At 48.3% G+C, this 14,768-nt stretch overlaps 1 protein-coding gene across 6 annotated transcripts in view; it reads right to left on the reverse strand.

Annotated features, from left to right (window-relative positions):
* Positions 1 to 14,768, reverse strand: part of Ece2 (endothelin converting enzyme 2) — a 35,772-nt gene that overhangs the window by 10,290 nt on the left and 10,714 nt on the right. The window contains exons 1-7 of one of the 6 annotated variants that reach the window (XM_052740156.1): positions 7,737 to 7,867; positions 6,116 to 6,193; positions 5,638 to 5,773; positions 5,238 to 5,453; positions 4,332 to 4,456; positions 4,084 to 4,230; positions 3,762 to 3,920 (exon numbers count right to left, since the gene is read on the reverse strand). In XM_052740156.1, coding sequence (XP_052596116.1) covers positions 3,762 to 3,920; positions 4,084 to 4,230; positions 4,332 to 4,456; positions 5,238 to 5,453; positions 5,638 to 5,773; positions 6,116 to 6,193 — 861 coding nt within the window. In that variant the 5' untranslated portion in view covers positions 7,737 to 7,867. Of the gene's footprint in view, positions 1 to 3,761; positions 3,921 to 4,083; positions 4,231 to 4,331; positions 4,457 to 5,237; positions 5,454 to 5,637; positions 5,774 to 6,115; positions 6,194 to 6,290; positions 6,391 to 6,495; positions 6,804 to 7,736; positions 7,868 to 14,768 lie in introns of those variants that run through there. The other 5 variants (XM_052740159.1, XM_052740155.1, XM_052740158.1 and 2 more) reach the window with 5 other exon arrangements.

A 14,768-nucleotide genomic window follows, 5' to 3' on the forward strand; every position in this document is an offset into this window, starting at 1 on the left:
ACCTCTGTGGTTCCCCTCCCCTCTTTTTGAATAAAGACTTCAGGTGCTGCAGGGAAGTAATGTGGCGCAAGCACGTCTTTTTTTTTTTTTTTTTTTTTTTTTCTTTTTTTCTCCCAGAGCTGAGGACCAAACCCTGGGCCTTGCGCTTGCTAGGCAAGCGCTCTACCACTGAGCTAAATCCCCAACCCCCACCTCCCCTCTTTTTAAGACAAAACCTCACTATGTAGCCCAGAGTGGTATGAACTCACAGTTCTCCTACCTCTGCTTTCAAGTGTTAGAATTGCAGGCATATACCACCATGCCGAGTTTCCTTCCTACTCCTGAACTGAAGTCCCACCCTGGGCTCACTTAATGCTAAGGCCATCTCTTTTCTTCACTGAAAAGTTTTGGTCCCTTGATATTCATTCTTTTGTTGTTACTGCTGTTTTGACTTTTCAAGACAGGGTTTCTCTGTGTAGTCCTGGCTGTCCTGGAACTCACTCTGTAGACCAGGCTGGCCTCGAACTCACAGAGATCCACCTGCCTCTGCCTCCCGAGTGCTGGAATTAAAGGCGTGCGCCACCACCCTACCCTCACCCCACCCCACCCCCGGTGATATTCGTTCTCCATACTACAAAACTTCTCCTTTTCCCCACTCTACTGTTGCTGGTGTCAGAAGAGTATCACTCTGCCCCCATCCTAGCTGCTAGGGGGACACAGTTAGCCCAGTCACGGACCTGGCACGTGTGTGTACTTTTCTCTCCCCACCTCCTTGTCCTCAGCTTAAGACTTACTCCTGAGACTTTCTTGAGTTCTCCGCACCCCTGGTTTTCATCCTGTCTCGGCCATTGCACTACATCTTCCCCGATTACGGCAAGAGGCTTCCTGCCTAAGGAACCCAATGGTGCAATAAGAATCAAACATGAGGCCTTTTCCAAAGCGAGGGCTAACACGGCTCTTCCCTGCGCGCTCTGTCTGTCTGTCTGTCTGTCTGTCTCTCTCTCTCTCTCTTGCGCGCGCGCGTGCGCACGCGCACGCACGCACGCACGCACACACGCACGCACACACACACGCACACACACGCGCACACACACGCACGCACACGCACGCACACGCACACACACACGCACACACGCACGCACACACACACACGCACGCACACACACACACGCACGCACACGCGCACACACACGCACGCACACGCACGCACACGCACACACACACGCACACACGCACGCACACACACACGCACGCGCGCACACATACGCACACACACACGCGCACACACACGCACACGCACACACACACACGCACACACACACACACACACACACACACACACACACACACACACACACGCAAGCATGTGTGCGGGCATGGCCTGCTACTCAGGTCAGGGGAGAGGCTAGCTCTTGAGAGCTGGTTCTCTCATGCCATCTTGTGGGACCCGGGAGTCGAAGCCTGTATCTGCTGGGCCATCTTTCCAGGGACCCAGTTCCCTTCTTTTGGGATAAAGTCTAAACTTGCTGCTACGGTAATGTGTGTGTGTAGTCCTAGCACTCAGGAGGCTGGGGCAATAAAATCACTAAAGTCCAGGAGTTAAGACCAGCATGGAATACTGTAAGATCCTATCTCAAAAAAAAAAAAAAAAAAAAAAAAAATGGCTCCTAAATTCTAAATTAGACCACATATTTGTCCAGAAGGACTGGATCACCTTTCCCTATTTCATTTCCTCGCTCCTTCAGTCTGTCAACAAGCTGTCCATCTTCCTTCCTGAGAGCCTGTCTGAACTGCTTCTTCGGTGGGCCCCTCTTTCTCAGTCTCGGCTTACCTTCCCCCTCATCCAGGGCGAGTTCCCAGTTGGAATCAAATTGGGAGCCTCACGTATCTTCTCTGGTTGTCCTAATGACTGTGACCAAAACAGCATCATGAGAGGCTTCCTAGTCTCTCCACCACTGAGGGAAGAGCGGCAGTCTTACTCACACATGTCTAGAGCAGGGTCTGGCTGAGAAGTCCAGGCAATGTTGACGAAGGCATGGCAGAGGGACACAGGACTCTCCAGCTGGTCGCTCTTTCTTCCACAGCCCTCGACACCCAAGCATCGCCTCCTTCGTCCCACCTTTCTCGACGTTAAAGGAGAAGCCCTGAGCTTCCAGCTCCCTTCACACTATCCTCTCCAGCGCTCCACCAACTTCCGTAGCTGCCTACAGACCTCTCACACAGAAGGTGCCCACGTTCCTCAAACTCACATGTCTAAAATGAGAGACTCTCCCATGCTATCTGTTCTACGCAGGAGCATTGGCTGGTACCCCGCACCTCAAACCTATGCTTCTCTTTTTACAGTCAAGAAACCAGCCTCAGAGACACCAATCAATTACAACAAGCAGGAGAGCTGAACTTGAAATCCAGGTCTGGTTTCAAAGTCGCTCCCTGTCTGTGACATCACACTGTCTCCTGGTCCCCAAGTTGTCCAGGCTGATTCTTCTACAGATACCACGGACCCCCTAAGGCCTACTCCATTTCACCATCACTCAGCCTTATAGCTGCAATCATCTTCACCTCTTTCCTCTTCTAACATCAGGTAACTAGCATGCCATGGTTCTAGCGTGATAGGTCTTGCAACCTCAGCTTAGCACTCACTCTGCCTCTCCCTCCGTCACCTGGGCCATCACCAACTCAGAGTCCAGGCACTGCGAAGACTCTCATCTCTGGGCTCCAGGCTCCCTCCTCTGCGTCTTCTTCTTACCTCCAGACAAACTGGCTTCCCAAGGCACTGCTAACCTCATCCCTCCATCCCTGTTCTGGAACCTGGAGGTGACTCTTGGGCTGCAGAATAAATCTTTGAAGCATTCAAAACCTCCTCCATAACCAGTCACCGACCTCCTTCTAGCCTCCCATGTGCTCAGCAGCACATCTCGCCAAACCATACTTCTTCTTATGTTCCAAACACATCTAGCCTCTCTGGCTTCCACGTTTTGCTCAACACATCCTCTCTGTGCAGAAGGCCCTCTGTTGCTCCCTGGACTCATCCTCACGGTCCAAACACACTAAGCCTTCTTCTTTTGAACACTTGTGTAACCTATCTCTACATAGGATGACCTCTGATGAGCCTTTGTAGTCTCTTCTCAAAATTACATCTAGTTATTTACTTGTGGGGTGTGTGTGTGTGTGTGTGTGTGTGTGTGTGTGTGTGTGTGTGTGTGTTTACGTGAGTATAGAGTAAAAGGAAATCTTGGAGAAGACAGTTCTCTCCTTCCATCATGGGTCCTAGGGATTGAACTCACAATATCAGGCTTGACAGTCAGTGCCTTTACCTGCTGAGCCATGGTGCTGGCCCACTTCTTTGCTTTTATAGGGGTCTGACTCAAATGTGATCTCATAAGGGAATGCCTGGATGCCTGCATCTGGCCTAAGTCCTAGAGACCTTTTGAACCTTGTTCTCAGACCCTTAGATCCACAAACCTATTGATATCCAAAACTTCCTGTGACAGTGACTCTGAAACAGACATCTCAGAATTGCTCCAGAGATTCTGGCGTACAGTAGGTACCCATGAAATGTCTTCCCAGGGCTGGGGATGTAGCTCAGTGGTAGAGTGCTTGCCTAGCATGTGTGAGGCCCTGGGTTTGATTCCCAGCACCACAAAAAGAAAGAAAAAAACATTTCTTGGAAGAATAATAGGAAGAACGGAAGGGAGGAAAGAAGAGACGGAGGAAGAGGATTGAGGAGAGGAGAGAAGAGGAACAGAGGAGAGCCTGCTTGCCAGGCAGCACAATAGGCTCACCTTCCCCACTCTGACCCTAGGCAAAGAGGAAGGTATACAGGGATGAGCCAGCTCAGCAAGGGATGGGGAGAGAAGTTCTAGGCGGTGCCTTACTTTCTCATTGGCAGTTCTATTTAGGTAGTAATCTCGAGAGGGCAGGAAAAGCCCAGACTGGTCCACCTGCAACAGCAACAGGTAAAAGTTAGTCTCTCCTACTTTAAACCTGAGACTCCTGGGCATGGGGGTGGGAGGGCGGGTATTCAGCCTGCCTGTCAGAGGAGAGGGGAATCTTGGCTTGCTTGGCAAAGGTTCTGTGAGTCCCTCCCCTTTCCCAGCTAGGCACCTGGATGACATTGCTGTTGGAGCTCTTAGAATCAGCACTGACATAGACCGTGAAGAAGGGGGTGGCTCTGTAGGTCCCGGCTACTGCCTTTAGCACTTCCATGAAGTTGTCCTCATCCCAAGGCCCCGTGATGTTCCAGCCACCGATCTGAGTAGAGAGCATGCGTGAAATCTCTGGTCCAGGGATTCTCAGAGCTTCCCTGGACCACATCCTGTCCCTCCTGCCCGAAGCCCACCCAGTGCCCCTGCCTTGTCAATGAGGTCTCGAAGTGGCTGGGCTCCTAGCTTCTCAATGCGCTCCAGCTGGAGGCAGGACAGGTAGAAACGCCGCGTCTTCCGCTCAGCTTCGCTGCTGGAATTGAAAGTGGTATTCTCTGCAATGGGTAGAACACAGGACAGGATCCAGGGAGCAGTTAGATTAACTGTTGCAGGGGAGCCCCTGGCCTTCATTCTTCTCCTTGCCCCCCCCCACGTGTGTGTGTGTGTGTGTGTGTGTGTGTGTGTGTGTGTGTGTGTGTGTGTATGTGTGTATTTATATATGTATGTATTTTGTGGCACTGGGGATTGAATTTAGAACCTTTCACATTAAGCTGTAATCCCAGTCCTCTATTTTTGGTAAAGTCAAAAAATAGGGTCTTAATAAGTTGCCCAGGCTGGCCTTGACCTTCCAATCTCCCTGCCTCAGTCTCCTGAGTAACTGGAATTATTGGCATACATTAGCAAGCCAGGTTCTCCTTTCTCTCTCTCTCTCTCTCTCTCTGGAAGTAGTCTCACTATATAGTCCTGATAGGCCTGGAACTCACTACGTAGACCAGGCTGGCCTCAAACTCACAGAGATCCGCCTGCCTCTGCCTCCAGCGCTGGGATTAAAGGTGTGCAGCACCCATGAAGACTGAGGAGTTAATCGGGGCTTTCCCTCCTCTGTTTGTGGAGACCCTCAAAGAAGCCTCTGTTATTCTTAGAGGTCTGCCCCCAGGTAACCCATCTCCAGCTACAGAGAGCTCCTGCTCTCTGCATACTCTCCCTCGGGAGCGCCACAGAATGATCCACCTAGTTCTCCGCTGGTGGATATTTATCGAGTACCCACTAAGTGCTGGACCATGTGCTAGACGCGAAGCCTAAGATGGGCACAGCACTCCTGTAGCCATCACTCACCAAGCAGGTGCTTCAGTATGGCCTGGTTCTGGTCCCAGAGGCTGTTGAAGGTGTTCCAGCGAGAACGCCCATTGGACAGAGGGTTTCTTCTAATCCAGCCTCCACAGGAGAACTGATAAAAGTCCTGACAGGGGCTCACCCCACGGTCCAGAGACTCCAGGATTTTCCCAGCCACTCGAATGCAGGCTTCTGTGAGGCAGGTGCTGTGGGCTGGGTCTGTGGCAGGGGACAGGATGGAAGGTAGGAGACTGTCAATCAGGATGGAAGAAGAAAACGTTTTGAGAAGGCAAGGACTTCAGGAAGTTGGGAAAGCTAGCCCCAACAAGAAAAATATTTAGAGGCCCTTCCATTTCTAGCCCCCACAGCTATGAGGACTCCTGACAGGCGTGGACCCACCTACCTCTGTGGTACTGGACCCACAGAGCCACGAGGCAGCCCAAAAGAAGGGCAGCCAGCACTAGAGAGAGGCCTGCCAAGACCAGCTCCAGCTGTGTGTGTGAACCAAAGAGTCTTCTTGTCCTCTTCTGGAACCCCACCTGGGCAACACAGGACAGGGAGCAATTGAGCCGCATTGCAGGGACTTAAGATCACAGAAGTCCTTCCAGCAAATAAAGGTATGAAGGTACAGCCCGTTTCTAGAGTCATGGAGCAAATAGCTAGTGGGGTTAACTTGAGGGCCCAAGAGCAAAGAAGTAGGAGCAGCCTGATTTGTGCAACGTCATGGCTTTGAATCTCCTCACCCTAGTCCTGGCGCAGAGGCCAGAGATGGAGTGGAAACTGGAGCAGGTGACCCACCAGAAGAGCCCAGAGCACATGGTTATGACAGGCGCCATGCCAAGGGTGAGGCCTGAGGAGAAAGAAGGAACCCCCTTGCCCACCTCCAATGAGTCCTGGGTGGCCCTGCCTTCTACTGGAGTCTCCGGTGCTTCTTCATCCTGAAGCTTAGCAAACACCATCTGCAAACAGTTCAGGAGCGCCAGCTGAGGTCAGGCAGCTAGGCCTTTTGCCCAAGGCCTTGCCCGGGTGTCCGTCGCTGGGCCAGCTTCCTCCTACCTGTAGGGAGGGCGCTTCCCAGATGCCGGGCTCTCAGGCTGGGGTCCCCTCTGACATCATCCCTCTCTAACCCGCATAAGAAGCCCCCATCATCCGCAAGCCCGAGTCCCTGCCAGATGCTGCCAGCTCACTCACACCCTCCCCTCCACACTTCGTGCCCTCTCCACCCGGGTCCTCTCCCCTGGAGCCCAGGGCCACCACTCACACTGCCTCCGCCACCCAGCTCATGCAGCGCGACGTTCATGGTGGCGTGGAGCAGGGCCCGGCCGCGCCTTAGGGCTGGGCGAGGTTGACCCGCCCAGGAACTACGGCCCAGGCCACCCGCTGAGCCCCGGCGCGGCCCTCCATCACTGCCACCGCTGCAGCCCCTGGCTTGGCCGCCGCGGCCCCGGCTTTCTCAAGTCTCCCCCACCCAGCGGCGCGCCCGGGGGTGGGAGCGAGGGGGAGGGGCGGAGCGCGCGCGGCTCCCCGCCAGCTTCGGTGCCCGGGACCGTTCTTGTGGATATTGCCTTCCCTGCAACCGCGGCTCTCCATCAAGCCCGAGGGCTCCTCAGGCAGGCCATCGATAATTTGCTTTCCTTTGGTTGAGGCCCAATCCCTGCTAATATTCTTTACCCGAACTCTCCAAATTGCAGGCCTTCTCCAACACTTTTAAACATCATAGAGGAATCATGCCCCGGCGAGGAGCCTCTTTACCTACTAGTCTGTCCGCGGGGTCTTTTTACAGTCGGCACACATAGATAGACACCACTGGCAGGCAGTTCACGCCTTTACAGGTGTCCACAGGATATACAACAGCACACAGACTCCAAGCACAAGTGTACACAGAGACACTCAGAAGCAACCACACTGAACATTCACAATGTATATATGCAAAAGCCCAGTGTCACTGGGGGACACACACAAGCACACACCAAGTGTTAGGGCAGCATGCACTGTACACACAGTTCACACTAATGCCACTCTTACACATTGCTTCAAGATGGCACTTTTACTCTCCAAGATAATTGCTGTCATCAGATCATCTCATAAAGGGAGGGTTACAGATGGTGACAAATTGGCAGGGAAAAAAACAGCCATGCACAGATATTTAAAGAAAAGACATGCTAACACTTCTAACTCAGGAAGGCAAGCGATTTTATTTGGGAGGTTTACAAGAAAGAAAAAAAAATAAAATAACACCAAGCAATATTTAACTGAAACGCAACAGTGTGGCATCCATGCATCTGCCATCTGCCTTCCATATTGTCATCCCTTAAACAGGCAGGGAGTGTGACAGTCTGTTGCACCAAGGAGTGCCTCATGTTTTTTACAGTGCTGCGGAGGGAACTGGGGCACTGAGTCACCGCCTCATCTTCTTCTCCCTAACCTCACCAAGAGAATACAAGAATGTGACATGAGGAAGCTTTACGTAGTGGCAGTGGTTAATCGTTTATTGATTCCCACCTCGGTTCTCAGACATCTTGTTGCAAGAGGTTCCAGCGTGGAATATTCTTGTGGCTGAGAAGAGATGCATGATGAATGGGTTCAGCTGAGAACTGCTGGGCTACTTTCTGAGGCAGGTTTTCATCCCCAAACTGCATGTTCTCAAACAAGACAAAAACAGTGTTGCTGTTAGGATGAACAGCTCTGGATTCAGACCAGCTTTCCCCATCTGTAGAATGGAAGAGTAGGATCTACCTCAAAGTGTGTTTCTAGAATCAAATGAAACAGTGCATGGCACATTAAGAGTATATTATGATTCAGTCTGGTTTTTCAGGTTCTGGGTATTGAACCAAGGACCCTGTATCTGCTAATAGGTAATCTACCTCCACATTATTTGAGGGCTTTAAAGGATTATTTTTGAAGCTGGATTGATGGCTCAGCAGTTAAGAGCACTGGCCACTCTTCTAGAACAACCAGAGCTGAATTCGCAGCAGCCACATAAAGGCTCACACCCCTCAGTAACTCAAGTTCCAGGGGATCCAACACCCTCTTCTGGCCTCCACATGTACTGCATGCACATGTTGCACAGACAGACATGCAGGCAAAACATCCAAACACATAAAATACAAATAAATAAACAAATAAAAAATTTAAATGAAATAGAAGTTCAATAATGTTTTGGGGGATGAAGTGTCTTAAAATAAAGGCTATTTTTGGCTCACTATGGTGATACACACCTTTAATGCCAGCACTCCGGAGGCGGAGGTAGGTGGATCTATGTGAACTTAAGGCAGCCTAGTCTACATATTGAATTCCAGGCCATCCAGGGCTACATAATGACTGAGTCTGTCTTAAAAAAAAAATACTATTCTTATTTTAAGGGAAAATCTCACTAAATTGTCTAAGCTGACTGTAAACTTTCAATTCCTCTGCTTCAGTCTCCCCAGTAGCTGAAATTAACAGGCCTGCCTGATTTTATTTTATTTTGTCTATTTTGAGACGGGATCTCACTAAGCAGCCTGGGCTGGTCTCCACCTTCAGTGATCTTCCTACCTCTGCCTCCTGAGTACTGGATATAAGTGTACACCACCATGCCCTGGTATTTTAATTATTATTATCATTTAAGCCCTATAACTAGAGTAAGTAGGACTAGTTAGCCTGGAGGTAGCATGTTCTATTTCTCTGATGGCGGAGCAGGCTAGGTTAGTCAGGGGTTCCCTAAGCAACAAGTTTTCACATCTTGCCATACTGCAGTCCGAAGCAGCGATCTACTTGGGACGAGTCTTTGGCTTGTTCAGGCTCACTCCAACAATTTATTTGTTTTTATTGTATGCCAATTTGTGTTTTGCCTACATGTATGTACATCTGTATGAAGGTGCCAGATCCCCTGGAACTGGAGTTACAGACAGTTGTGAGCTGCCATGTGGCTGCTGGGAGTTGAACCTGGGACTTCTGGAAGAACAGCCAGTGCTCTTAACCTCTGAGCCATCTCTCCAGCCCCTCAGGCTCACTCTAATGGTGACATGGAATCACAGCATTTACCTCTCCATCTCCCTTCCAAAACTAGATGAAAGAAAATTCAACACTTAAGAGTCAGGTGAGGGGGCATATGCCTATGCCTGGAAGGTGGAAGCAGGAAGACCATTCATTCAAGGCCACCCTCAGTTATACAGTGAGTTTGTGGCCAGGCTAGGATATATGAGACCCTATCTAAGGAAGAAAAGGAAAGGAAGAGGGAGAAAAGAAAAACAAAAAACAAAAAAACAGAATGAGTCAGAGCTGGTGGTACAGGTCTGAAATCCCAGCTACTCAGAACTAGAAGGATAACAAATTTATAATGGCCTGCCTGAGCATCCTGAGCAACTTGGTAAGACCCTTGTCACAAAACCAAAAGGAGAAAGATGACTGGGGATATAGTTCAGTTGTAGAGCACTTGCTAGCATGCGTAAGGCCCTGGGTTCAATTCCCAGCAATTGAAAGACAAGGAAGGGACGGGAAACCCAAACCATCAGGTACACACAGCACTTCAGTTTGTGTTGGTTTGAATGAGAGTGGCCCTCATAGGTTCATATAGTTGAATACTTGGTCCATTCCAATTGGTGGCATTGCTCAGGAAGGAGTAGGAGGCGTGGCTTTGTTGGAGGAGGTGTGTCACTGGGGATGGGCTTTGAGGTTTCAAAATCCCACACCAATCCCAGTTAGCTCTCTGCCTCCTGTTTGTGGACTGTAATCTCTTAGCTACTGCTCCAGCACCATACCTGCACACCTGTTGCCATGCTTCCCACCATGATGGCCATGGATTCACCCTCTGAAACTGCAAGCTCTCATGAAACATTTTCTTCCATAAGCTGTGTTAGTCATGATGTCTCTTCACAGCAATAGGAAAGTGACTGAGACAACTGTTCTAGATGTGTTACATATGCAGAGTCCTTCATCCTTGTGACACAGTTTCTAACTGGCTGAACTAGGATCCAAATTCAGGGCTTCTGACTCCTTTCTGGAAAGCAAATTGGAAATGTGTCTCAAACGAAAGCCAGGTTTCTTCAATACTATTGCTGCTCTTTTACCATATCTCCTCCAAGAAGAATAAGAAGAAACACATCTGTTTTGAAACCAGGCTGACTTGGATTCAAATCTAGGCTCCTTTTCTTATTAGCTAACGTCTTTATCAAGTTACTTGACAGCACTACATTTTCCATGCTGTAAAACAAAAACAACTATCCCTATCTCAGAGAACTAAACGCAAACCACCCACACAGGAGAATCTAGTACGTTTACAGTGTTCTCAGGTTCACAAAGACCGAACCTGAATATTTGTTTCATGTCTCCTTCATGATCAAAGTCAGTCTTTCGGCCCATAACTGCTCCTGTCTACATTTCTTATTAGAAACTTGAAGATATTTCTATTCTCTAATTCTATTATCTTCTCTTTGTGTTTACCACCCATTCCCCCCTATTCTATTGTGTCCTTCTTTCTCTGTTCCTCCTTCCCTCTGTATCACTCATTTATTTGTTTGTAACAGAGTCTTAGGATGTAGTCTAGACTGTCCTCAAACTTTCTATCCTTCTGTCTCAGTGTCCAGGGTATTTAGTTCAGTAGAAATATACCTCCAAGCTTGGCTTTCCTACCACCCTTCAGTCTTCCTTCCCTCTAATGATTTGAATGAAGTGTCTGAATGGCCAGACACTGTTCTCCCAAATTTACAAGGACAGTGTGGTCATGATGATAGGAAACACTAATAATGGTCAATATTTACAAGGATGGAGAATATGGTCACCTGCATACACTACAGTCAGCTTATAAATCCAGATATTCTTTGTACTATGAGAGATGCAAATGTGTGTACATTCTGATACAGAAAGCCTACTTCTAGAAAATTGTGTCAGGAAATGTTATCCAAAAAAATGTCTTTATTAAATAGCTTTTGTTCCATAACAAACCACACCAAATTTAATGGGTTAAAGTAAGAACTAAACCGGGCAGTGGTGGTGCACACCTTTGATCCCAGCACTTGGGAGGCAGAGGCAGGCTTGGTCTATAGCCCAGGACAGCCAGGGCTACACAGAGAAACTCTGTCTTGAAAAACCAAAATAAATAAAGTAAGTACTATTACTTTTCATGTTCAGTGGTTTGGTTGGATGGTTCTTCAGGGGCTGGATAGTCTACAGTACTTAGATGGCCTCATTTGTTTTATGGGCTTCGGTTGGGATGACCAAATCCTATGTAGTTAACTCTTCTTCCAATAACCATGCTGTATCAGAATAACAAAAAAAGAAAGATTGAGCTAATGTTATTCATCATTAGAGTTCTCATCATCAACAACAACAAAAACAGGATCCTGCTCCAGTACACAGCCACCTCTCAGACCTTTGCTTCATCACATTCGGTAGTGCTCCCACAGGGCAAGTGAGTCCTGTGGTCAAAGTCAGACTTAGGGATAGAAAAATAGGCTCTACTTCTGTATTGGGAGAGCTATAAAATTTGGGATTTTTTCTACAACATGTGCTCATCACAGCAGTATTTACAATAACCCCCCAAATAGGGAGGAAATAATGTATAAATACAGAGGGCTTGTGGAATAACCCAAACATCCACACACTGGAACACTATGCAGCACATGCAAATAATAGAAGAGGAATAACCAATAGGAGAAAACGCCATACAAAATTAAGAGAAGGGGTTTTTTAAATTTTATTTTTATAGAGCAAAATAAACTAATACATACATGCAAGCACAGGTTTAAAGACGTCAAAAGGATGTAAACAAAATGTTTAGTGTGAATGTGCCCAATGATGATGTTACTTCCTCTTTTTTTAACACTTATTTATTCATTATATGTATGTTTGCACATGCCATAGCACACATGTAGGGGTCAGAAGGACAACCTGTGGGCATCTCTCCTTCCATCACGGGGACTGAAATCAGGTTGTCAGTCTTGACAGCACAGACCTTTACTTACTGAGCCATTGAACAAGCCTGTTGTCACTGTATAACAACAGCTACAATTTCTATGCACTTTACGTTAATTTAATACTTATAGTCTAATAAAATATATCCCACTAATGTAATTTCCCTGTCTTATAGATGAGAAACCCAGGAGACTGGAAACTTAACAACTTGCCTCAAATCAAATCGTAAACATAAGGCAGGATTCTGATCTAAACTTCATACTCATTAATCACCACACTAATCTATCGGAGTCAACTGATGTGTTGGGGCTCCAGTGTGATCCTTGGTAAATGTATTCTATCATCAGTGGGGTTTTGTTGTTGCTCTTTTTCCATGCTGGGGAACCAACCCACAGCCTTATGCATATTGTGCAAGCTGCTTGATCACTGAGTTTCATCCCCAGCCCTTGCTTTTTCTGAAACAGGTTCTCAATGTAGTCCAGGCTGGCCTTGAACTCATTATGTATCCCAGGCTGCTTGAGATCTTCCTTCTTTAGCCTTCTGAGTGCTGAGTACAAGAGTGTGCTACTATACCCCAGGGTTTTCAATTTTAAAAAAATTCAAAGTGCTATTCCAATATTCCAAATTTTATCTCAGCAGGGATGAAGAACATCAAACTTTTGAGTAGAGGATCAGAATATAAGGAATTTTCCTCACACTTTAATAACTTAAGTAGAACTTATGTATATTCACTACTACAAAGTCTTTATAGTTCTGCACTTGGATCTTTTGCTTAACTACGATCCAGCATGCTCAGGGAGACAAGAATAGATTATTTAAGATTATTATTTAAGGTTTGGGAGGTTCAAGGCTAGCCTGGTCTATACAACAAGTTCCAGGCCAGTCAAGGCTACATTGTGAGACCTTGTCTCAAACAAAACAAAACAGAAGAATCTAACCAGCTGAGTGTGGATGCACACTCACGTACTCCTGGAAACATTGGAAGCTAAGGCTAGGGGGCTTACCTGAGCTATATAAGAAGCTTTCAGGCTAGCTTGGGCTACACAGCAAGATCCCCTCTTTAAAAAAAAAAATGAGTGAACGAATTCCAGGTTAAATTATTATCCTTATCTCTCTCATTCTAGAGAAAAGAGATTTGCTTCTGTTCCCATACAGTATCACCCTTGGCAAGAACCCCAGAGCTCCTTCAGCAATTTGGGTGAGGGGCTTCTCAGATCCTGAAACAAGGGAGTTTAGCTCAGGACCATTTCATCCACAAAACTGGCCTTACTGGGTAAACTGTTTTCTCTGTATAGACTAGTGCACCAGCTCAGAGAGGTGCACATGCTCATTGGGGAAGACAAAGGATACACAGCCAAGGTCCAGTGTGGTTTTCTTTATTTTTCTAAAGCTATACAAGTAGAAATGATTTTTTCTTTCTTTTCTTTCTTTCTTTTTCTTTCTTTCTTTCTTTTTTTTTTTTTTTTTAAGGACAGGGTCTCACTGTGTAGCCCTGGCTAGCCCAGAACTCACGATGTAGACTCAGCTAGCCTCAGAGTCATAGGAATCAGCCCGGTTGAGTTCAGGATGAAAGGCCAGCACCACCAGGACCAGCCTAAATGATTTTAAAAAATAACATGATTATTGGGCCTTCAATTCAAGGTCATTCAGAAAATGGCAGATTATGGATTGAAAGTCATTGCTGTGCAACTTCCAAGGGAGGGAGATAGTCTGGGTTCTCTAGTCACCCAGAGTTAGATGTCAGGGACCTTCTCACCACAGGGCCCAGCTGGCGGCCCCCCTCCCAGCCACGAGGACAGAGTACAGGAGTGTTAGAAGGAACCTCTGGTCAGGTTGAGACCCAAAGGTAACCACACCGAGGCAGTCCTGCACACCTCCTCCCGACCTCACAGGCCCCATTCTGACAGCAGCTATCTTGGCAATTAACACCTGAAAAAGCGGTGTTGACGAAAGGAAAGCCAGCACCCGGCTATCTCGCTAGCTGCATGATTTGGCGGGACTAAAGGGAAGGCCTCTTGCTTGGGGCATGGACAGAACCAACGGCGTCATTATTATTTTTACCAGCCCTTCTCTGTGAGTGAATGAGACACACCCTCCCTCCCAAGGCCAGTGATTGCGACAGAGCCCTCTCGCGCCAGAGAGCTGGTGACGCTGCTACTGACGGCTAGCAGGGCAGAGGCGGGGTTTGGGGGGCGGTAAGAGGTACAGGGAAGTGTGCGTGTTCCGATCTGTGGGGGGGGGGGACTCTACCCCGGGCCCCAGCAACAAGGGCGGGGGACACCCTGTCCCTCCTGGCGCTTACTAGCGCGCGTCTTGTGTTCAGGCACTCCGGGCTTCCCTGCGTCATCCGCATCCAGGGCGCCCGCCGCGATGCTGCCATTCATTTCTCCCACACCGCCAGCTAGAGCGAGCCTCCAGGGCTGAGGGAACCGCGTGGAGCGACTGGCGCTTTGAGTCTGGATTTTGGCGCCAACAGCGGGGCTAGGGTTTGTGGGGAGTCTACTCTGCTGCGCGCTACGGTTGCGGTGTTAAGATCCTTCCGAAAGGCCGCATGGTAGTGTCTGGAGAGAGACCCAATGGTACGCATACCGGGGCCAGGTATGGGGGCAGATACAGACAGTCCAAACCCGACACACAGAGGCC

This window comes from Peromyscus californicus, unplaced genomic scaffold (genome assembly GCF_007827085.1).
Source record: "Peromyscus californicus insignis strain IS unplaced genomic scaffold, ASM782708v3 Scaffold_16__1_contigs__length_79575227, whole genome shotgun sequence".
In the NCBI taxonomy this organism is placed as follows: domain Eukaryota; kingdom Metazoa; phylum Chordata; class Mammalia; order Rodentia; family Cricetidae; genus Peromyscus; species Peromyscus californicus.